The following is a 24,149-nucleotide window of genomic DNA, read 5'->3' on the forward strand; positions in this document are numbered from 1 at the left end:
CAAGGGACTTCTCTGTCACATGCTACAGACATCTGGGTCCAAAACACCTGGATTAAAGCACAGATTTATGTTGTAATAGTGCAGTAATTTTTGCACACTTTAAGATGGCCACTAAACCTTTAAAACAGCTGTTGATAAAGCTGGATGACCGACCCCGGTGACTCTGGCCTGCCTGGCCATCCACTGCACTGTTTTACCTAGAACTTCTTTCCATAAGGAAATCAATCATGTAAGACATACATTCCACTGTAGTTGTGTATTTACTTCCACCAATATGACTTTCAAACAATTCCCAATAAATTCTTTCTAATCAAATAGCTGCCTTAAGTATAATTTCTTAGATATAGAAGGAATGGTATATTTCTGTCCCTATTCCAAGAAAAGGCATTTTTTAGTGCATTTTTGTAATAAAATTTTAACAGCCATCACGATTATCCCAATGCTAAATAAAAGCTAATAGAAAATAAAGTGAAAGTCACTCAGTCGTGTCCGACTCTTTGTGACCCCATAGTCCATGGAATCCTCCAGGCCAGAATACTGGAGTAGGTTGCCTTTCCCTTCTCCAGCGGATCTTCCCAACCCAGGAATCAAACCGAGGTCTCCTGCCTTGCAGGCAGATTCTTTACCAACTGAGCTATCAGGGAAGCTCAGAAAATAAAACTGCCACACCTTTATTCATGCAAAAAAATACAAAATTAAATATACAAATAAACAAGAGAATGAATGACTCAAAAATAAGACAGAGCCTAACATTTCTTGACCCATTTGCTTTGAATCAATCTGTGTTTACAGCGTTCCCTTACAAAATAAAACCTATGGAGATAGCATGTCCCCATTTTAGCATGAGGAAACAGACCAGTATGTAAAGGAACCTGCCCAACGTCACCTTGCTAGAAAACGGCAGAGTTAGGATTAACACCAAATTAATTTAGCCCATGAAGTTAAACAAATAAAACAGTACACTCTCCTCCCAAAAGTTCCAATGAAATGAAGTCACTGGAAAAAGCGGAGGACTGTAGCATCTTGCGGCAGGACAGCATCTTCGTAATCTGATCCAGCTCCGTATTTTACTGATGAGAAAGTGGGTAGAAGGTCCCATTCAAAAGGTCAAAGAGCTAGTTTCTGCAGTGCCAGGCCTGGAAGGTGGAGCTCTTCTTCATCTCTGCTCCGTGGCAGGCGCTCTTATTTAAGAGGGAGGAAACTTCATTTTTCTCTGCCTCCATTTCTGATCTTTGGGCCGTGATTGCTGTTGGAATGGTTGTGAAGTTGATGGCTAAAGGCTGCCAGGCCCCTGGTAGCTTCAGCTACTCCTTTTACATAAAAGTAAGGGCAGAGCACTGTTTGTGGAAATTAAGTTTTCATTTCTAATCTGTGTGTGTTAGTTGCTCAGTCGTGTCTGACTCTTTGCAATCCCAAAGACTGCAGCTGGCCAGGCTCCTCTGTCCACAGAATTCTCCAGGCAAAAATACTGGATTGGGTAGTCATTCCCTTCTCCAGGGGATCTTCCCAAACCAGGGATCAAACCCAGGTCTCCTGCATTGCAGGCAAGTTCTTTACCCATTTCAGTTATAATGAATATCTATACATATCTTGTATCAATTTAAAATTGATCCTGGCATTATGTATTTATCACATAACGAAAAATAAATTTTTGCTTTTAAACTATGCAAAAAAAGAGGCACAGAATTAATGAGTTATAAGCATTGTGAATTTAAAACAGAAAGCATTCATTCATTAAAATCAGGTAAAATTCCTTGTCTCTCCTTCCCCAAATGGTGGTTTCTCCTGCTGTAATTGATGATGTCAGGCACACCCAGGGCTGGACAACATTCCGTCCTCCTTAAAAATCTCTCCCGCTCCAGAGGAACTAAGTATGATATAATCAATTATATAGCAACCCACAAGCCAACAAAGCCCTAATCAGGTCTGTAAGCAGACAGTAAAAATGCCCTTTAAAATTACTTAAAACATGTTTAGTAGTAACTAAAGTGAACATGCATGAAAAAACATCTTTTGATTTTACTAATTCATTCTTATTTCATGTACAATATTCAGCTCCCAAAACAGCATGGGAGTCTTGCATTTTTAATAAAAAAGGCCCCCAATTCCATTAAATAATGAAGAAAGTTCTACCTTAATGATACATTGACATGAATTTTTTCAAATTTCCCACAATTACAACCTTTGCTATTGAAGAGGCTTCGTTAAAAATATAAAGGATGAAATGGTTAAGGATTTAGAATCAGCATAGCTTTCTTTTTAAAGGAAATGGGATTACTACATGAGTATCCCTTTGTCAGTTATTAATATATAACCTTCATGTGAGTATGACAAGGATTGTTTTAAGCCGTCTCCAAGTTTCCCCAAACCATCTTCATGGCCACGGCCCCCTTCCACGGCAGTCGGCAGTTCAGCGCTTCAATAAGAGCTAGGCTGCCCAGCAGGTCACTTTGAGCTCCGTCACACATGCACCCAGTCCAGTCCTTTCCAGGGAACTCTGATGTTCCCTCCATCCACCCATCAACCTCCCATCAGTTCTGCATTAGAGAAGGATTCAGAAAAGTTGAGTCCTATCCTGCAAGGGCCTGAGAAAACCGTGGAGCTGAGGAATGCTGCTTCTCTCTAGTGGAGGGGTACTGAGGTGCTGGGGCAGACTGCAGGGCTGAAAACCCACCCTGTTCATCTCTGCTCAGTGGCACGGCTCCTGCAACGGAATGGGACCCTGCAGGCTTGCTTCTCAGGTGCCAACTTGCTTTAGGATTCCATGTTTAGAACTTTGACTTATTTTAGCCTTAAGGAAACAAGCGGGAGGGGACTCCCTTGTTCATCTGGTCCTTCCTCAAACTCAGTATAAAGGAAGCCACTGGAATTATCCTATCTTTTGTTTGGGCATCCCTAGGAGCTGGGAACTCAATCCACACTAGGAAAGGCATCCATTCTCAGAGTTCTTCAAGCTCAGATTCTCTCTCTAAGCCCCACCTTCTGATCCTAGAGCTGCTTGTTGGGATTATACACAGAGTAAGGTTCATTCCCCTCAGCCGGTAAACACTGGAAGATTAAGACTTCCATGGACTCCCGGAGTTTTAAAGCCACAGAGGCACTGAAGAGATTTCTTTCAGCACCCTCCCATCAGCTGTGAATGGGGAAAGCCATTTGTCCAGGTCACACAACAATCTGAAGGACCAAGCTCTTGCCTCCTTGTCTCTTCCCTTACTGCCTGAAATAATGCAATGTCAGATTCCTTATGCTTCTCCAATCAAACCATGAGCATCACTACTTTGCCCAACCCTTTCACCCCACTTCAGAATTTCACCAAATTGTTTTAACTTTGCCTGGAAATAGTTGTGGAAGTGACTACCATTACATTAACACTGTAACGTAGAAACACTTGTTTATCAACATTTTGTATGCTTTATTGAAAGTTGACAAGTGCAACAGTTAAATACAGTGACACCTTACAACTGTGTAGAGAACATGCAGAGAAACATATGCAGATAACTACTATACAGGTAATATGCAGAAACCCCTACTGGGAAATCCATTAGCTAGAACTCCGCATTTTTCAAAGTATTCAACCAGTTCAATCAAAGGATTTCAGTGAACAGGGAGTGACTTCAAGATACTCAGCAGCTAGAAGATTGCAGATTACACAAAGTGACTAACTGTGCCAAATTCTTAAAATCTCTTTAGGGAGGTGTGTTTTGCTTCATGGGTTTTTCACGAAGATCGCTATATAAAAGACAATCCACACCTCTTCAGACTGCCAATGAAACATCTAAATTGCAATCTGTACAACCTAAATAGTAGTTACAGTCCTCTATTGTACAAAATAGTTACACTACATACACAAATATACAATAAGCAAAACAACCTTCATGGTAAGAGAGCTTAGGTCCCAGCTACCTGTCACCATTTAGTCACGCCAATAGTTTTGTGTCATCCGCTGTTTCGGAAAGAGGCACAGTCCAATTTTTTTTTTAATGGAGTCTGGTGACAGTCGTCGTTTGTACAATGGACTATGTTTTCCCCTCATCTTAGGTGAGACTAAGCTTCACTCTTGACCTTCACCTCCCTTTCCAGTTCCTCTCCGGGGAGGAGAGGAAAAGTCCAGCGGCAAGCTCCTCTGCTTCGGAACCCCATGGAGTACACTACTGTGCAAGCAGGAAGAACTCTTGGAGGGGGTGGGGGGTGGGGAGCAGGGGCGGGGGGGTGGAAAGGCACAACAGCTCCTCAGAATGAATGAAACCATTTCTCACGGTCCTGCCAAGCTGCATGAGGTCCCAGTATATCCATGCTAATTCTCTGATTAACCTTTAACTCACCCAACTAAGAAACTTCTTCAAGCCGAAAGCATATGAGTGTTTAATACTGGAAAAAAGAGAAAATGGCATGTGTCAGTCTCACGTCTCTTTTGCAGCGAGCAATGAAATGGGTGACGGTGGGGGCGGACCCCTCCCCTAGTACATCTTCTCGGGTCTGTTCAGTTCAGACCACAGCAGCCAGTTCTTCGGGGGCCCGGATGGCTACGCGGTTGGTCCTGAGCCCTGGGACGCTGGCTGGGCCGGGGGCTGTGTGGTCCCCTGTGGCTGTGTGGTGGCAGGGGGCGAGCCAGTCTGCAGCTGGGCCTGGAACTGGGCAAGCTGCTCGGGACTGGCCAGTGTCTTCAGCAGATTGTTCTCCTGCTCCAGCTGGGAATTTTTCTCTATGAGTTCCTTGATCTGTTCCTTGAGGACCTCCACTTCCTCTCTAACTGCATACATCAAATGGCTTTTCACCAGATCCTGAAAAGGGAGAGAAGGAAGGGCGGTGGGGGAGAAAGGTTTAACGTTCTATTGACTGTTTCCCGGATTGTGAATTGTTAAAACATTTTGCACGTCTCTCCCTAACCACTGACATATCCTGCCTTTAGAGGTTCATTTAACAGGCTCCAGGGGAAAAAGACGGAATACCACCCTAACTATACAATACTTCAGTTTAACGTATAAGTGATCAAGGTTTTGCTTTCCTTGCAGCCGTTGGCCAGGAATGCCTACGCTCAGGTTTCCTATTCGAGATGGCAAAATGCAGCCGGGCTCCAGCTCGGTACAGAAAGAAGCCGGGCTCAGGGATGTCCAGCCCCGAGCAACGGGAGCCACGACCCCGCCCCCAAGCCCCTCCCTCCGCCCGCTGGACCGCCTCCCTCAGCACCGGCTGCAGCCAGTTCCTACAGAGCGTGTTGCCGCATTTTCCTCCCCCCAACCCCCCCTTTTCGTGATTAAGCTGACATCACAGAAACCTGGGTAGCCGTCGCAGCCAATGGGCGCTCGAGTTATTTATAGCTCCGAATTAAAGGTTCAGAGTTTGCCTAGCAACAGTGGGCAGAGAATCCCGTGAGAAGAGCCACAGGCGCTGCTCCAATAACAAAGAACGGCCAAGGCGGAAATAAAAAATAGGAGAAATCCAGGCGCAGGCTGAGACGGCGAAACTTTTCTCCAGCTCTTCATTGTGCAGGAGCCTCCACCACTGGGGATCCGTTTGGCCCTGTGTAGGAGGCTCCTTCCCGAGACCCCCACTTCTGGGGCCCTCCCCGCTCCCGGCTCCGCGGTAAACCTTAGGATCCCTAGGAAAGCCACATCACTAGCGATGTGCCCGAGACCGAAGGACACGCTGGGCCAGCGCGTTCCCAGCAATTCCCCACCAAAAGAGGGGCAGGCACCTCCGCCAAAGTCTTGACGGTTGTTTGAAATCGGTCCTGGCAAGAACATCGAATGCCCGCAGGGTCCCTTTCTCTCTCCTTAGCAGCCCAGGTATGTGGCTTCATGCTGGCAGAATGGAGACAGTGCCGGCATTTCTAAATGTATGGAGAGCAGTCATCATCTTCTACGGATGCGCTCCTTTCATCCCAAGATACCCTGCATTTTGTACCGTGCCCACATTTAGTACAAACGATTTTTAAAACAGTACATACCATAGCTTGCTCGATTTTGTTGTCAATAGCTACCACACTTGCACCAGATGAGCTGAAAAAGAGAAGGGAAAAAAAATCAATAAATGAGACCTTTTTTCCCTATCCCAGACAAAAAGAATTCCTCAATTCTGTGGTGTTACTAACATCATTTTCTGAACATTCTTTAATGCTATGTAATATATCACCCTCCAGAAAACACCAGCCACTCTCTTCCTAACGAATATCCAGACATTTCCCTATTTTAGTGAGCCACAAAGGCTAAATTACATAATGTGGTAAAACACTGTGCTCTGGCCAGACCTGCAAAAACAAGGCTATTCGGAACATTTCAAAAAGCAACATCCATGTCACCGTAGCCTCTCAGCAATGGACAAAGGAATTCGCCGGGCTATCTTTCACCTGCATTATTACAAGGATCTCACGAGTAAATTTTAAAAAGTATCCCAGCCGACATTTACCTATTGTCAAGTCTCACAGAGGCGTTTTCGGTCCCGAGCAAGGATGACAAGAAAGAAATTGAAAAATGTCTCAGTTGGTAAACTCCTAGATCCATCGCCACTGGTCTACACCATTGGGATTTCATGCAATTGCAGCCAAAAACACCCTCGCAGGAAAAAAAAAAAAAGAGGGAATACTAGCCGCTTTGTTGGGGCTAGATAAAAATCTTCTAGCTTTACGCAGCTCAGGGAGAAACAGAAACGGCAGCACTAATTGAAAGAAGCCCGGCTTCTGGGGCTTGGTGATTCCGGGAAGACGCAGATCCCACTGCCGTGCAGAGAAGGTTCCCTGGTCAGCAGCCGGGCTCCACTAGGCTCTAGTCTAGGGCTCCCAGTCTCCGTGCAAAATATATGCAGGAAAGAGCCGCGCCGATTGGCCAGCGCGCCGCTGGATCCGCCCCCTCCTCCCTTTCCCGCCCTCCTCCCGCTGCCCCGCCCCCTCCCCACCCCCCCCCCGCCCCCAGCCTCCCCACCGGCTCCTCGGGTGGGCTGGCCCAGGCCGCGGCTTCAGGGGCCCAGAAGCGGGCCGCAGGGGCCTCCAAGATCAAGGAAAGACCGAGCAGTGCTCCGGCGGAAAACGCCGAGGGGTCCTGAAAATGCGATTAGGGCTCCGCACGTGCTTACGTTTAAGGGAGTCAGACCCCGTCCCTGGAGCTGCCTGTCCCCGTGGCTGCTGAACGGCGAAAGCTGCTTATTTGCAACCAGAACCGTCTGAGCTACTGGGCATGCCCAGTCCCAGCACTTAAAGACTCGCAGGAGCTGGAGTATCTCGATTTCAATTATCTCGTTGTAACAGGCAGCAGTAATTGGAGGACTTTAAGGGTGGTTTTATTTATAAAGATAACTATGTTGTAATAATACTTTTTTTTAAGCTAGTGAATTTTAGAGGGAAAAAAATCATATTTCCTTTTTGAGAGATTCTACCTTTCTATGAATTTATCAATTATGTGTAGAAACAAAAAGCAGTACATAGTCTTTGCTACGCATATATAAATTGAAGCCAAAAGGAATCTACCAGATGAAATGAGATCTTAAAAGTTCCCATTGCCATAAACCTTAAAACTGCATTTCCTTCCGTGTATAGCTAGGGGGAAAAAAAAACCCACAGGTTGAATCCTTCCTGCTGCTGCTAAGTCACTTCAGTCGTGTCCAACTCTGTGAGACCCCATAGACGGAAGCCCACCAGGCTTCCCCGTCCCTGGGATTCTCCAGGCAAGAACACTGGAGTGGGTTGCCCTTTCCTTCTCCAATGCTGAAAAGTTTAAAGTGAAAGTGAAGTCGCTCAGTCGTGTCTGACCCTCAGCGACCCCATGGACTGCAGCCTTCCAGGCTCCTCCATCCATGGGATTTTCCAGGCAAGAGTACTGGAGTGGGGTGCCATTGCCTTCTCCGTGAATCCTTCCTACATAGACCTATTTTCACTTTAAGTCCCTAAGGCAAGTTTTTAGATGTTAAGTGCAATTTCTATAAGAGTCAGTCCTTTGAGCCTTCTTACATCAGCGGAATTGAGATACTGTAAAGTCTGCGTGTCAACCTTACAGCCACACTGACCAAATAATTCCCTTCTCTAAACCAAAATTAAAAGATCTGAGTGTGAAATAGCTTAACCCGTTACATAATTTTCTTCTATTAATTTAAAATACTTGCAAGAATGTACCAACTGAGTTTAAAGTTTAATATACTATAAGTCTAAGGCCTTAGGGTCACTTGATTATTATAGGTTATAAACAGCTTGCAATTCAGTATGTTTAAGGTACATTTAAGCCTCTACAATACTGCCCTCTAATGGCGTAATCCTATAAAAACAGAAACAAAAAACAAATACTAAAGACTTTCAAATAAGCAAATTGTATCATCACAAATAATTCCAACATAAAACTTGACCACAGAACATATATAGGTACGTATTCTATTTACATACATACACACACAAACCCACATATGGTCTTTCCTCTCTCAAACATTCTCTCTTAAGCAGAATCCTTTAATTTAGGAAATTTTAAGTTGCTAGTGGAGCCTCTTAGATAAGTCTTTGAAGTTGACCCAATGTTGGCAAAGTGTGTTTGGTTTTAGAAACTGTCCAAAATGGTTAGGTACCAAATCTCGTGAAGGTGGAAGCTGATGAAAGGGCAATTAATTCTCTTTGGGGTTTAAAAACCAAGGCAGTATCATCATTCTTTGTTATTGTAAGGTTTATATTCTCTAAACTTTAAGGCTTTGCTTTTGAATAACAAATGATATTCAAGTGATATTCAAATATGTGTTGGCATATTTATAATTTACAAAAATTATATATTATGATACAAATTTATTTTCAAAAGGAAAAAACTAAGTGGAAGCTCAAAAATCACAATTTGGGAAGCAGATATGTGGTCTGTATGTCTATGAATCTAGGCACAATTATTATTTACTACATCATAGTTTCTATATCGGAGAAGGCAATGGCACCCCACTCCAGTACTCTTGCCTGGAAAATCCCATGGATGGAGGAGCCTGGTAGGCTGTAGTCCATGGGGTCACTAAGAGTCGGACACGACTGAGCGACTTCACTTTCACTTTTCACTTTCATGCATTGGAGAAGGAAATGGCAACCCACTCCAGTGTTCTTGCCTGGAGAATCCCAGGGACGGGGAAGCCTGGTGGGCTTCCGTCTATGGGGTCGCACAGAGTCGGACACGACTGAAGCGACTTAGCAGCAGCAGCAGCAGCAGTTTCTATATATTTTGAAAGTTACAGTTATCATTACATGATTAAGTCATTTACAGATTTAAATGGAATGTCAAGTGCACAGGAAAAAGTAAAGCATCACTTAAGTTGTAAAAAGAGCTTAAAAAACCAAAACTCTAGGATCATATATAGAAAAGAATTTTAAATTCCCACTGGTTTAAGAAGATTAATAAATTAACTGAATTTTATTTATTCGTGATGTTCTTGAAAATAGAAAGTTACAAGCTGGTCATGTTTTCATTTCATTCATTCCAACTGATCATCCACGTATTCAGCTAATAGAAGCCAATATCCAAATTGCAGTCTGTTTACCCCATATCTCTACAGTGGGACATTATGGTCATCACCAACACTTTGCTATTTTAGACACACTTGCAAGAAACATCCTTGTACATACACCCTTGAACATCTGTAATATATTTCTGGAGAATCTGCTGGGAAAAAGGATAGTTAGAAATCTATTTCTTTTCCTATCTTTTTCATAAATGTGCTAGGTTCCTTTAAGATAGATTTTCTTTTTAACTAGAGAAAAAATTTTAATCTCTATGAATGTTATAGCCTTTGTTAGATTTATTAAGTTTGACTTTCATTTCTTTTTTTAAACTTTTTATTCTGTACACACACACACACACACACACCCCTGATTAATGATGGTGTGACAGTTTCAGGTGAATAGCAAAGGAACTCAGCCATACATACACAAGTATCCACTCTCCCTGGGGGAAAGGATAAGGGGAAGGGAGAGTTAGGGAGTTTGGGATGGACATGTACACACAGATATATTTAAAATGTGTACCCTACAAGGACCTACTGTATAGAGCATGGAATTCTGCTCAATGTTATGTGGTAGCTTGGATAAGATAGATTTTAAATTGAAAACTGAAAAGACATAATTTCAAAAAGAAGGCAACAAGATTAGAGATCTCTACAGAGGAGAGTCCATGGGTCAGGAATGTCTGAGGCCCAGAGGACTAAAATTACTTTCCAGCTATTACAGAAAGTTTCTTCCATTTGCAAAATAGAACATCTGTGAGTTTAGTGCCCAGAGTTTAACCAAGGACAGGATAAACACACGCATGCCTCCAGGAGAGACCCCTGAAGGCATGGATGATACTAGTCCCCTTCAGACACTGGGCAGAGGTCAAGAGGTCTCACTCCAGTGGGGAATCTGGATCACAGGAAAAAGCCCGGACCTTTAAGACTGGGTGGTTATCTGTTGTTGATTTTGTTGTTCTGTTCTGTTTTGCCTAAGTGCCTTTTTACCTGGATTCCAGTTCAACCACTTCTGCATATTAATAGCACATATGCTAATTCAGTGACATGTGCTCTTCTTCCAAACTTGATAGGTACAATGTAGGTAAAGACCCTGATGCTGGGAAAGACTGAGGGCAAGAGGAGAAGGGGGAGGCAGAGGATGAGATGGCTGGATGGCATCACTGACTCGATGGACATGAGTTTGAGTAAACCCTGGGAGTTGGGGATGGACAGGGAGGCCTGGTGTGCTGCAGTCCACGGGGTCACAGAGTCGGACAGGACTTAGTGACTGAACAACAGCAACAACAATATAGGTACAGTTGGTGACCCACCACTCAAATAAGATGACCTGTTTGTCCCTCTGTCCAAACTCCTTGCAAATCTAAACTGACTGCCGCAGAAGAGGCTGAAGCACAGAACCCCGAGCTTGACCGAACAGCTGTTGTCTAGGGACTGCTCGCCACCTTCCCTTTCTAGTCCACTCTCTCTAGGTGCTGGGGGTCATTTTACCAGGTTTAGCAAATGAAACTACAGGACTCCAAGTTAAAGCTGAACTGCAGATAAACCACAAATAATGTTCTATTGTTTGGGTCCTGCACACTATTGGAACAAGAAAGAATGTCAAAAAAAATTAAGAAAAATTCAACCATACTTTAAATTTCCTTGATTTCCACTGAAAAGATGGAAAATAAAGTTGAGAAAATCTTCCCCAAAATAACAGAACAAAAGAAACAGAGATGGAAATATGAGATACAAGACACTAACCGGGTCCATCGAGGAGGAGGTCCAAGAGCAAAATAGAATGAATTCCAAAAACACAGAACAGAGGGATGGCAGTTACCAAGGAAACAATTTAAGAATATGTCGGGAACTGAAGGGCACAAGTCTCCTGATTATATGAGACGACCAAATGGCGACCACCATCAATGAAAAGAGCCCTACACCAAAGTGCGTCATGACAAAACTAAAGATCACTTGGGACAGAGAAAATCCTAAAAGCTCCCAAACAGAAAAAAGCAAGGTACAAACACAGGTACCAGTATCAGAATGGCTGTTTTGGCCACTGGGAAACAATGGAGAAACTGCTTACAAAATTCTAAGAGAGAAAGGTTTTTCACTTAGTCAAATCGTTTAAATGTAAATGTATCACAAGAACATTTTCAGATATTTTAGACACCAAAATGGAGGAGCAAATCAGGGAAAGGGGTTTAAAGCAAGAGGAATAAGTTCTAGAGATTGGCAGTACAACCTTGCACCTGAAATCAATAATACGATGTTGCAAATGTAAAACTTTGAGAGGGTGGGTCTCAGGTTAAGTCTTCTTACCACAATAAGATGAAAATTAAAAAAAAAATAATACATTCCCCCACAAAGAAAAGATGGCATGAGAAACATGAACCAGGGACTCAAATGCTGGAGAGGAGGAAGGGAATCAACAGGATAATGAGGGATGTTCCTGGCTGTCCAGTGGTTAGGACTTCACGCTTCTACTGCAGGGGGCATGGGTTCGATCCGTGGTGCAGGAACTAAGATGCTGCACGGTGTAGTGAAAGAACCCAAAAGAAGATGATGGGGAAGGAAATCTGGGGATGACAGGTGCTAATAAGCAAACCTTAGCAGCAACAGGTATGTAATCGTGGGGGGGAGTGAGAGCCTTTGGGAGGCAGCACTTTGTTGCGAATAAACAGAGACATGATCTAATAGAGCTGAGCATTTGTAGGGGGAGGGGGCTAAAGCCAGGTATGAACCAGATCTAACTGAACAACTAGCTAACTTCAAAGGCAGTTTTACAGTTTTGCAGAAATCAAAAGTAAAAGAAAAGAATGTTCATAGATAAAACTTGACTATAATAATTCTTAAAATTGTTTTACTGGTTTAAAAAGTTAAGGTTACTGGGAAGGTTGTGGGAAGAAGAAATGCATGGCAGGAAAAAAACAATGTCTGTTAAGAATGGTGTAAAAGTGCTAAATCCTCGACTATGGCTTGATTATATAATGCCTACAATTAACAGAGCAAGAAATAACAGTATAAATATATTATTACGTGGACATTTGTGGGTAAATTTGAGAAATTAAAAGTGGCTGCCTGCTGAGGCATAAATTTATGGACTGAAAAAAGGAAATTGCTAACTTTTGTTTCTATTCACTCTATTTTTAGGTAGGTACAGGTATTGCTTTGATTAAAAAATATTTTCAAGAGGGAGAATGGGGTCTTCCAGGAGCTGCTCTGCTCCCAGGTTTCAGATGAGTACGTAGCACACGTGGGGCAACTGCCTGAGGCTGGGGAAGAGCCAGCAACAGAAGCAGCAGAACAGCTTCTAGAAATCACACAGGACTGGTGTTGCCACCAGCCTGGGTAAAAAAGAAAAAAATAAAAACTTGTAAACACAGGATGCCAGATATTTAGAAGGATAGTGCCAAAGTCACGATGAAAAGTTAGTTCTGGACTGATGGGTGGTTGCCAAGGGGAAAGGAGGTGGGAGAGGGTAAGGGTAGGAATTTGGGGTTAGCAGATGCAAACTATTATATATAGAAAGGGTGAGCAACAAGGTCCGACTGGACGGCATGGGGAACTGTATTCAGTATCCCATGATAAACCATAATGGAGGAGAATATGAAACAGAGTGTATATGTGAAAAACTGAGTCACTTTGCTGCACAGCAATAATTAACAAAGCGCTGTAATTCAACTACACTTCAATAAAAAATAAAATAGATAAATATACAAGGAAGCTTTGAAAAGATCAAACTATTTCCAAGTAACTTAATTTTTTATTGAAACAAAGCTCAGAGATATTAAATAAAATACAGCTAGCAACCAATAATTCACAATGTCTGGCATCCAATGAAAAGTCCCAGGCATACAAACAAGCAGGGAGATATGACTCACGATGGGGAGGAAAATCGATCAATCAAAATGACCCAGATATGACAAAGATGATATTATTTGTATACCAGGACACTGAAATTATTATAACCATGTTTTATATGTTCAAGAAAGTACAGGTAAACATTAGCATATTAAGTGCAGAAAACCCAATTTACAAGGATGAAACATATGATTTGGGAAAAAAGATAGGCTGATGGGATTAACAGCAAATTAAACAGGGCAGAAATATTAGTGATATATTAGCAATAGAAACTAACAAAAACAAAACAGAAAAAAAACAAAAAAACAAAAAAATTATTATTGCTCCATATCATTGAACCGTGGAGAAATTTCAAACAACCAAATAAATCTCTAGTGAAGTCCCTGAAGAAGAAGGGAAGGGAGGGGAAAAATATTTGAGGCAATTATGGTAATTTTCTCCATATTTTATTGAAAAAAAAAAAAAAAGATCCAAGAAGTTAAACAAACCTCAAGCAAGAGAATTATGAAGAAAACTACAGCAAGGTATATCATCATCAAATGGCTTAAAACCAGCGATAAAGAGATCATCCTAAAAGCTACCCAGAGAAAAGAACTAGATTATACACAGAGCAACAAAGATGAGACTGGAAGCAGACTTCTGGTTGACAGAAGAGTGTGGCAGTATCTTTCAAGCACTGAGAGGAAATTCTGAAAAGTCTGTCAACTTATAAGTCTGTCCTCAGTGAAAATATCTGGCAAAAATAAAGACGAGGGACTTCATTGGTGGTCCAGTGGCTGAGACTCTGTGCCCCCAATGCAGGGGCCTGCTTTCAATCCCTAGTCAGGGAACTAGATCTTATATGCTATAACAAAAGATCCTGCATGCTGCAATTGAGACCTGGCACAGCCACATAAATAAATATTTTAACAAAGAAAAAAAAATGAGGATGAAGTTCTTTTTCAGAAAGCTGGAAGGACTCAATCACTGCCAGTGATAAGAAATTTATCACCATAAGAAATTTTGTACAAAAGAATGTAGAGCTTCAGAAATGGGAACTATGTATGTAGTTAAACACAAAAATATTTCCCTTAACTATTATTTCTCTTAAAAAAAACCTATTATATCTCTTTTAAAAAATAACTGACCGTTTAAAGCAAAATTAGTAACAGTATATGAGTGAAGAGGGGCTATATCATACATAGAAGTAAAATGTATGACAAAATAGAACACAGACCAGGAGGGGAGAAGGAATGGATACTGCTGTACAGTTCTTAGATTACTAGCAAGTAGATGTGATAAGTTAAAGATGGATTCTACAAACTCTAAAGTAATACCTGAAATAACAATACAAAGAGTTATAGCTATTAATAATAAGCCAATAAAGATAAAATGGAATCATTAGAGAAAATACAATCTAAAAGAAGTAGAAAGGAGGGATGAACAAAAAGCAAACAATAAGACAGTACACTTAAACCAACTGTAGCAATAATCACGTTAAATGTAAATGTTCTCAATTAAACACCGTAATTAAAAGGTAGAGATTGTTGGATTAGATAAAAAAGCAAGACACACCTACTGCTGGCTTTAAGAAATAATTCTTTAAATATAAAGGCATAAATGGGCAAAATAAGAGAATGGAAGAAGATTCTCTATGTTAAAATAATCAAATGCTGAATGCTGAAAAGGCTGTATTTTTCAGACCAAGTAGACTGCAAGGCTAAATCATTTCCTAATGAATAAAAGGATCAATTTATCAAGAGGTCATAAAAATCCTAAGTGTTTAAACACTGATAACAGAGATTCAAACTATATTAAGCAAAAACTGATAGAACTGTAAGGAGAAATAAAAAAATCCAAAAACTGTAGTTTTCAACAATCCTCAGTAACTGAAAGACAGTAAACAGAAAATAAGAATACTGAACACTTGAATAACTGTCAAGCACTTGACCTAGCTGGTTTCTGTAGAACGTTCCATCCAGTAGCAGCAGAATACACGTTCATTTCAAGCACACATGGCACTTTTACCAGGAGACACCACATTCTGAGCCACAAAACAAGTCTCAAGAAATTTAAAAGAATTCAAATCATACAAAGCATGCTGTATACACACATTGGAATTGAATTAGAAATCAATGACAGAAAATTATTTGGAAAATCTCTGAATATTTGGAAATAACACATACCTAAATAGCCTATGGAGGTCAAATAAAAGGGAAATTGGGAAATATTTTGAACTGAGAAAAAAATAAAATAAAACATAGCATATTACATTTATTTTAATAAATATAACAACTTAGATATAATGAACAAATTCCTAGAAAAACAAAAACTACCAAAACTCACTCCAGGAGAAACAGGTAATCTAAATGGTCTCTTTTAAAAATTAATTTGTAATTTAAAATCTTCCTATGCCAAAACCCTCAGGCCCATGTGGTTTCACTGGTAAACATTTAAGGAAGAAATAATACCTATTCTATACAAACTCTCTTCCAGAAAACTAAAGAAGGGAAAATACTTCCCAAATCATTCTACAAGGCCAGCATGACCCTAATACTAAAATCAGGTAATGATGTTATTAAAAAAAAAAAAAAAGAAGATAGCTATAGACCAATAGCCCTACTGAACAGAGATACTAAAATTCTTTAAAAAGTTTTGGCAACTTGACACCAGTTATATAATCAGGACCAAACAGCATTTATTCTGAGAAGGAAAGGTAAACATCTGAAAATCAATATGATTCTACTGTATGATTTAGTCAACAGACTAAAGAAAAATTACAGGGTCATCTCAACAGAGGCAGGAAAAAGCAATCTGACAAAATTCAACCTCCATTCATAATAAAAAAAAACCTCTCAGCAAAATAGGAATTGAAGTTCTTCACCCTAATAAAAACCATTCAGTTCACATACACTTAACAATATAACAATGAATGCTTTCCTCCTACGATTGGAAAAAAAGGCAAGAATGTCCAATCTCAGCAATACTATTCAATATGACACTGGAGGTAATAGTAATAGGCAGGCAATAAGGCAAAAAAAAAAAAAAAAGGGAAGGAAGGAAGACCAAAAGAATGGATATACAGATTAAAAAGATAAAAATAAAACTATCCTATTAACAGATAATATGATTGTCTTTGGGGCTTTTCAGGTGGCGCTAGCAGGTGAAGAACCCGCCTGCCAATGCAGGAGACATAAAAGACTAGAGTTTGAGCCTTGGGTCAGGATGATCCCCTGGAAGAGGGCCTGGCAACCCACTCCAGTATTCTTGCCTGGAGAATATCACGGACAGAGGAGCCTGGTGGGCTACACAGTCCATAGGGTAGCAATGAGTTGGACGTGACTAAGGCAACTTAGCACAAGACTGCCTATACAGAAAATCCCTAAGAATGCACACAAAAAACTACAGGAACTAACAATAAGCGTGTTTACCTAAGTCATGGGATACAAGTTCAATCAGAAAAATCAGTTGTATTCCTATGTACTAGCATAAACAATTAAACACTGATATTTTTTAAATTCCATTTACAATATCATAAAAACATGTGAAACAGGTGTAAAATCTAACAAAATATGTATAATATCTGTATGCTGAAAACTAAGAAATGCTGACAAAAGAAATCCAAGAGAATCAAATAAATGGTGAGATAAACTGTGTTCACCAACTGAAAGACAGCATGGGTAACATGTCAATTACCCCTCCCTACAATAATGTATAGATTCGATGTAATCCCAATCAAAATTCCAGCAAGACATCTTATAAAAAAAAAGATAAAGTGATTCTAAAATTTATATGTGAAAGTAAAAGAACTAGAATGAGCCAAACAACATTAAGAAAAGTGCTGAGGGACTCCCACTCGAGGCTTTCTGTAAAGTTACTCTCGTCAGGATAGTATGGTATTGGTAAAAGGACAGATGTTCAGAGCAATGGAATAGAACAGAGAGGTTAAGAGACAGTCTCATGCATATATGGAAACTGATTTGACAAAGATGTAAAACTGACTTCGTGCAGAAAGATATTTCCAACAAACAGTACTGAAACAACTAGATGCATATAAAAAAACAAAACCCAATTTGACCCATTCTTCCCCCACCACATGAAATATCAACTTAAAACGGACCACAGACTTAAATGTAAAATCCCAAACTATAATTCCGTGGGACCTTGGGTTAGGCAAAGACTTCTTACATATGGCACAAGAAGCACCATCCATAAAAGAGAAAAAAAAAAAATCAATAAACTAGACTTTATTAACGTAGAGAATTTTGGTTCTGTGAAAGACACAGTTACAAGAATGAAAATACAAGCTATAAACTGTAATTAAATATTGCCAGTCACACATCTGATAAAGGACTTATATCCAGATATATAAAGAATTCTTAAAACTCAATAGCAAGGAAACAACCCAATTTTTAAAAAAATGGACAACACTTTATCAAAGAAGATGAAGACTGGTAAAGAGCACATGAAAAAATGTTAAACATCATTAGTCATTACAGAAATGCAAACTAAAACCATAATGAGATACAGCAATGTAATTCCCTTCTCCAGGGGATCTTCCTGACCCAGGGATTGAATCCCAGGTCTCCTGCATTGCAGGCACATTCTGTATCATCTGAGCCACCAGGGAAGTCCCAATGAGATACCAGAGGGGGGAAATCTTTTAAAAATCTAACCTAAAAATATCAACTGCTGATGAGGCTGCAGAGCAGTTGGAATGCTCATGTATGTCAGGAATGTAAAATGGTATAACCGCTTTGTAAAACAGTTCAGGAGTTGCTTATAAAGTTAGACTCACTCTCCATAAAACCCAATAATCCCAGTCTAAGTTAGTGAGCGCATGCTTCTCTGTCCATGGGTTTCTCCAGGCAAGAGTACTGGAGTGGGTTGCCAGGCCCTCCTCCAGGGGATCTTCCCAACCCAGGGATCAAACCTGCATCTCCTGTGGCTCTTTGCATTGCAGGCAGATTCCTTACCGCTAAGCCACCAGGGAAGCCCTTTGTCATAATCACTCAAAAGTGGAAACAACCCAAATGTCATTCAACTGCAGAATGGATAAACAAATCATGGTACACCTATACTGTAGAATACTACTCAGCCATAACAAGAAATTAAGTACTGATACACACAGGAACACGAATGAATCTCAAATATATTATGGTTAAGTGAAAGAAGCCAGAAAAGACAAACCTATGGGGACAAAAGACAGACAGACAAACAAACAAACCAGATCAGAAGTTGCCAGAGCCTTGGGGTGAGAGAGGAGAGGTTTTTGTAGAAGATGGAACTGTTTCATTTCTTGATTGTGCTGATGGTATAACCACTGTGTGTGTTTGTCAAAACTTGTAGAACTGTGTACTAAAGAGAGAAACTTTACTGTATGTAAATCACACTTTAAAAAAATGAAAGAAAAGAGTGGCTAGGTAGCAGGTGAGAAGATAAAAAAAAGGAACAGCTAATATTTTTTTCTATTCTACCTGATCTTTATAAATGCATGTGTATTTTTTATTGTGGTAAAACACATATAACCTAAAATTTATCAACTTAACCATCTTAAGTGTACAGTTTGGTATTGTAAAGAGTATATACCTTGTTGTAAAACAGATCTCTACAACTTTTTCTTCTAGCAAGTCTGACACCATGCATATTAAATAATTCCCCACACTCATCCCCCACCCTGGCCCCAGTAATCATCATGCTACTGTCCGCTTCTATGAATTTACTTCTCTAGTTACCTATGCATGTATTTTGATTAAAAATATTTTAAACTGAAAGCAAAGAGAAAAGAAAAAAAAGCTATTAAAAAGTTATAACACAAGGACTTTAATACTTTCACTGACCAGACCTAAAAAAAAATGTCTATTTCAGAACTAACTGCTCTATAATTATTGGAAATGTATTATTGGGTTTGAATTTTAAACTACAATTTTGCTTTGTCTTAAAGCTATCAAATTTGTTGGTAATTAACCTGCAGAAGAACAGAGGTATATTGATACTACAGGTTTCCTAAATCTCATATGAGGATTAGAAGACTCAACAAATTACTTGCTCAGAGGAAGAATTTCAAAAATCCTAACAAAATACTAGCACATTTAAATTAACCTTTTATTTATTTATACACACACATATAAGGCTCTCTATATTTTTCCTGTCTCTTTCTGTATATTTTCTCTCTAAATATATACAATTACTTTTAAATTATTTTAAAGTTCTAGAAGCAATCTCTGGTTCTTCCATACCTGTCTGTACATGCCTCTCTCTATATATATTTGCTTTATTTAATATAACTATCTTTTAAAGATTTTTTTGATGTGGATCATTCTTAAAGTCTTTATTGAATTTGTTACAACATTGCTTCTGTTCTACGTCTTGGTTTTTTTGGCCCTAAGGCACATGGGATCTTGGCTCCCTGACCAGGAACCGAACCTGCGCCCTCTGCACCAGAAGGCCTGCACTGGAAGGTGAAGTCTTAACCACTGGACTACCAAGGAAGTCCCTGACATAACCATTAATTCCAAAATAATGCCCTTATGCTCAAAGAGTCAACAGGATTCAAATGATTAACATTCTCTTTTCTCCTTTTTATCGTCATGAAAATAAGCTCCTCAAAGCCAAATTTCTTTATAAACCACTGCTTTTGCTAAATTGTGGTAGATTATGAAAATCAGAAGCCACGGGCAAAATGGGCATCACAGATTTTGAAATCAAAAAACATAAAACTCTGAAGAAGCGAAAAGTTACCCTGATTATGATTTGCTATTTCAAGAACCTTGTGCAAGTCTATCAGAAATGAACACTACTTCTATTTTACCTTTGCACAGCTATGGGAAACAGATGCTTCAGGCTCTTCTTTAACTTTTTAAAAGCAACTAGTTACTTTAAGCTGTTTTTTATGTTAATTTCCCTAAGATAACAACAATGATAAGCAGTAGAAAGAAGAGCCAGTGGGGAGGACATTAACCATGATTCTGTACACAGAGAACCTCGTAGGGCCGTTCGAGCCGGTCCCTGGGGATCCTGAAACAAGCAGATGAAGCTCGGTTGAGCAGTTTTATTTACACAGGTGAAGATAAATACTAGAGCATTACATAGCTCCTGAATTTCAAAGGCAGTACAGACTCAGGTGAATATCAGCGACTGGAAGAGGTAATTCTGTGCTAGGGATGCTATGTGTTTAACAAACACATTCTGCTTTGATCAAGGGGTGCGTTTCCATATTACAGTCTCTCAGATTCCAACTCTGTGACTTCACTGGGCCTGAGGGTTTCTTTCTGCAGAATTTTGGAGCTGAAATGGCCCGTAGAGATCATCTAGTTCTAATTTCCTTCTTCTGTAGGTTTAGAAAGTGAAGTTCAAAGACACTGTGTGCTTTGTACAGCATTTATCTCATCTACTGTAGGATGGGGCAGAGAACCACCTTCTGATTCAATATGCTGTCCTCTAGATCAGGAATCCCAGATTTACATATAGACTTCTAAACCAAGGAATATTCACTTAGAGGGGTAAGATGGGGGTGGGCTGGGAGGGAGGCGCAAGAGGGAGGGAATATATGTATGCTGCTGCTGCTAAGTCGCTTCAGTCATATCCGACTCTGTGCAACCCCATGGACAGCAAGCAGCCCACCAGGCTCCTCTGTCCACAGGATTCTCCAGGCAAGAATACTGGAGTGGGTTGCCATTTCCTTCTCCAATGCATGCATGCATGCTAAGTTGCTTCAGTTGTGTCCAACTCTGTGAGACCCATGGACAGCAAGCAGCCCACCAGGCTCCCCTGTCCACAGGATTCTCCCGGCAAGAATACTGGAGTGGGCTGCCATTTCCAAATATATGTATAGTGATGTGAAGTTGCTCAGTCATGTCCGACTCTTTGCAACCCCATGGACTGTAGCCTACCAGGCTCCTCCGTCCATGGGATTTTCCAGGCAAGAATACACTGGAGTGGGTTGCCATTTCCTTCTCCAGGAGATCTTCCCAACCCAGGGATTGAACCCCAGTCTCCAGCATTGTAGGCAGATGCTTTACCATCTGAGCTATGAGGGAAGACCAAATATATGTATACACATAGTTAATTCACTTTGTTGTACAGCAGAAACTAACACAACACTGAAAAGCAATTATACTTCAATAAAAATAAATTAAAAAATTTTAAAAGCTAAATAGTATAGGAGATACTGATAATACTGAGGAGAAAAAGAATGGAAGTCGGAATGTCGAAGATCAGAGAGGATAAATTTCAGATAGTCATCAAGAAAGCCCTCCATGAAAAAGTGACTCTTGAGTAAAAACCTGTAGGAAATGAAGGAATCAGTCATGGAAGAGCATATCAAAGAGAGAGAATAGGCAGAGGCAATGCTCATCTGATATTCTTGAGTCCATACAAAGTTAAGCCATCGTGAAGCATCATGGGGATATGTGGTGAGCAGTACACAATGCAAGGGATGGCCCTGGCTTTCTTGGTACTCCGAAAGACTCCTTTCTTCTCTGACAGAACAGTGACTGAAATCAGCATTATGATACACAGTGCATTTAAGAAGCACTGCTGAGCATTTAATAGCAATATAGCCATAGGTATTACATACCATTTGGTATGCTCCTAAATACTTTCTTCAATGATTATTTAGGGGTGCTGTTCACCTTTCAATAAAAACTCAGAAACTTTTCCTGCCTGGAACTATACACAAGTGATGTCCCTTTGTAGAATTATCTGCCTACAAAGTTCCAGAAATATAGAAATATAGTGACAGCCCTCTTCTCTGAATCTTCATTTATACAGTTTCATGAAGCCATGAGAATCTCACAGGGTTTATTTCCTTCAGCTACAAAGCTCTTCAAAGCTACTTCCAAGTGAATATGGTAGACTGAATACAGTCAATTATATTATCCCTGTTGCTGCCAACAAACCACTAAAGAGAGAGAATCTGGTTTTAAACATAGAAGGATAGAGCAAACGTGAGAGATGTTGATTTCAACAGCCTGGAAAAAAAGATGGTAATTCATCAAGCTGAAACCAAAGCAAGACATATAGAAGCAAGACAAAGCAAGACATATCAGAAGATAGCTGATATGCATTGAAGAATCCAATACTTCTAAAGCATAGGCTTCTCAAAGTGCAAGGTACAGGCAAAATGAGAGTCTGTAGAGAAAAACAGACCCTTACCTATCCTTACCAACTGAATAACTGAGCAAGGCCTAACTACTCTCTAATGGAACCACCACCCAAAGAAAAAGGAACCTGAGGGAAACCGAGGGAATGAAGAAGCTTTGAAGATGCTAAAAGTTTGAATGGATAAAATAATGGAGATGGAGAGGGGTGGAGTAGAAAACAACAGAACACTACAAAAACTCATGGAAATTGAAAAACTGCTATTATAAAAGCACAAGTGAAAATTTCCTAGAATGAATGAAAAGTAAAGCTGAAGAAATATCTCAGAACCAGAACAAATACCAAAAAGGGAAAAATAGGAAAAAAGAGAAAAAACAGCAGTGCATTATTTTTTCAAAAGCTGGATTGCTCTTTTTTCTATTTTGATGTTTTGGCCATGCCATGCAGTATGTGGGATCTTTGTTTCCTAACCAGGGATAAAACCTGTGCTGCCCTCCCTGCCCCCCATAGAAGTGAGGCGTCTTAACCATTGGACCACCAGGGAAGTCCCAGGACGGCAGTTTAGAAGGACTAACATCTGCAGCAAATGTTCAATAAAAACTCAAAATTTTTGCAAATAGAACAGAGAATATGGAGGAGAAGAAAGTATCATAAAATAATGCAAGAAAATTTCCTAGAGCTACAGATCATGCTTTTTTAAATTAAAAGAGACTATCAAGCACAATCTGTTCTGTTATAAAGCATATTGGGAAAACACAAATTGTTCCAATATACAATATAGCCTATACATTAGACAACTTGAGCATAATTCATATTTCACATTTTGCTTAGGCTTATGTGTTCAAGCAATATTAGCAGAACACAGGAAACTGCATCCAGCTGGATCAGGCTGCCTGGAAAAACAAACACACACACATCTCAAGCATATTATCAGCTACTCGTAGTTGATATCCTACAAGATTGTTTGCTATTCTTTCGCAAATCTTAACTTTTCTAACTTTGGTATATTAAAGAAAAAAAAAAAAAGCACTCATTCAAATCCCAAACATGTCTAACGACCCTGGTTCAAAAATAATTCCAGGCAGTGGGTTGGGATTAACTGATACACACCACTATATACAAAGTCGATAAACAAGGACCTACTGCATAGCACAGGCAACTATATTCAATATCCTATAATAACCTAGAATAGAAAAGAATCTGAAAAAGACTATAGTGTATATATACGTGTGTGTGTGTGTGTGTGTGTGTAACTGAATCAGTTTGCTGTATACCTGAAACTAACACAACTTTGTAAACCAGCTATGCTTTAATTTAAAAAAAAATATATCAAGCAGTGCATGAAAAGGAAAAAAATTTAACTAATGAGGAAGAAGCTAAGAATAGGACATTTTGAAAGACATCAGAGAGTAAGTGATATCTCTCCAGAGCAACAAGCATAAAGGAATCCACACTGTGGGCCACCAAAGAACACCTGAACTTAAAAGAAACACTTAGAGCTACAGCAACTTCAAGTGATGTGAAGCCAGTGAGAACAAGCTCTTAATAAACAGAAGAAATGGAAATCTTCCTGATTTCCAAACAAAATGAAACAAAAAACCAAGAACAACCTTTTCCACAATCAAAGAGAAAGCACTGCTGCTGCTGCTGCTGCTAAGTCACTTCAGTCATGTCCGACTCTGTGTGACCTCGTGGACGGCAGCCCACCAGGCTCCCCCGTCCCTGGGATTCTCCAGGCAAGAACACTGGAGTGGGCTGCCATTTCCTTCTCCAGA

General features: G+C 40.1%; 1 protein-coding gene across 5 annotated transcripts in view; it reads right to left on the reverse strand.

Annotated features, from left to right (window-relative positions):
* Nucleotides 1-3,388: 3,388 nt before the first annotated feature.
* The window catches only part of TSC22D1 (TSC22 domain family member 1), a 123,442-nt gene continuing 102,681 nt past the window's right edge, over nucleotides 3,389-24,149 (reverse strand). For 3 of the 5 annotated variants that reach the window (XM_061434535.1, XM_061434526.1, XM_061434531.1), the window contains 2 exons: nucleotides 5,948-5,999; nucleotides 3,389-4,781 (listed from right to left, as the gene is read on the reverse strand). In XM_061434535.1, coding sequence (XP_061290519.1) covers nucleotides 4,524-4,781; nucleotides 5,948-5,950 — 261 coding nt within the window. In that variant the 5' untranslated portion in view covers nucleotides 5,951-5,999 and the 3' untranslated portion in view covers nucleotides 3,389-4,523. Of the gene's footprint in view, nucleotides 4,782-5,947; nucleotides 6,000-6,405; nucleotides 6,781-7,068; nucleotides 7,107-24,149 lie in introns of those variants that run through there. The other 2 variants (XM_061434536.1, XM_061434534.1) reach the window with 2 other exon arrangements.

This window comes from Bos javanicus, chromosome 12, assembly GCF_032452875.1.
Source record: "Bos javanicus breed banteng chromosome 12, ARS-OSU_banteng_1.0, whole genome shotgun sequence".
Taxonomy (NCBI): Eukaryota; Metazoa; Chordata; class Mammalia; order Artiodactyla; family Bovidae; genus Bos; species Bos javanicus.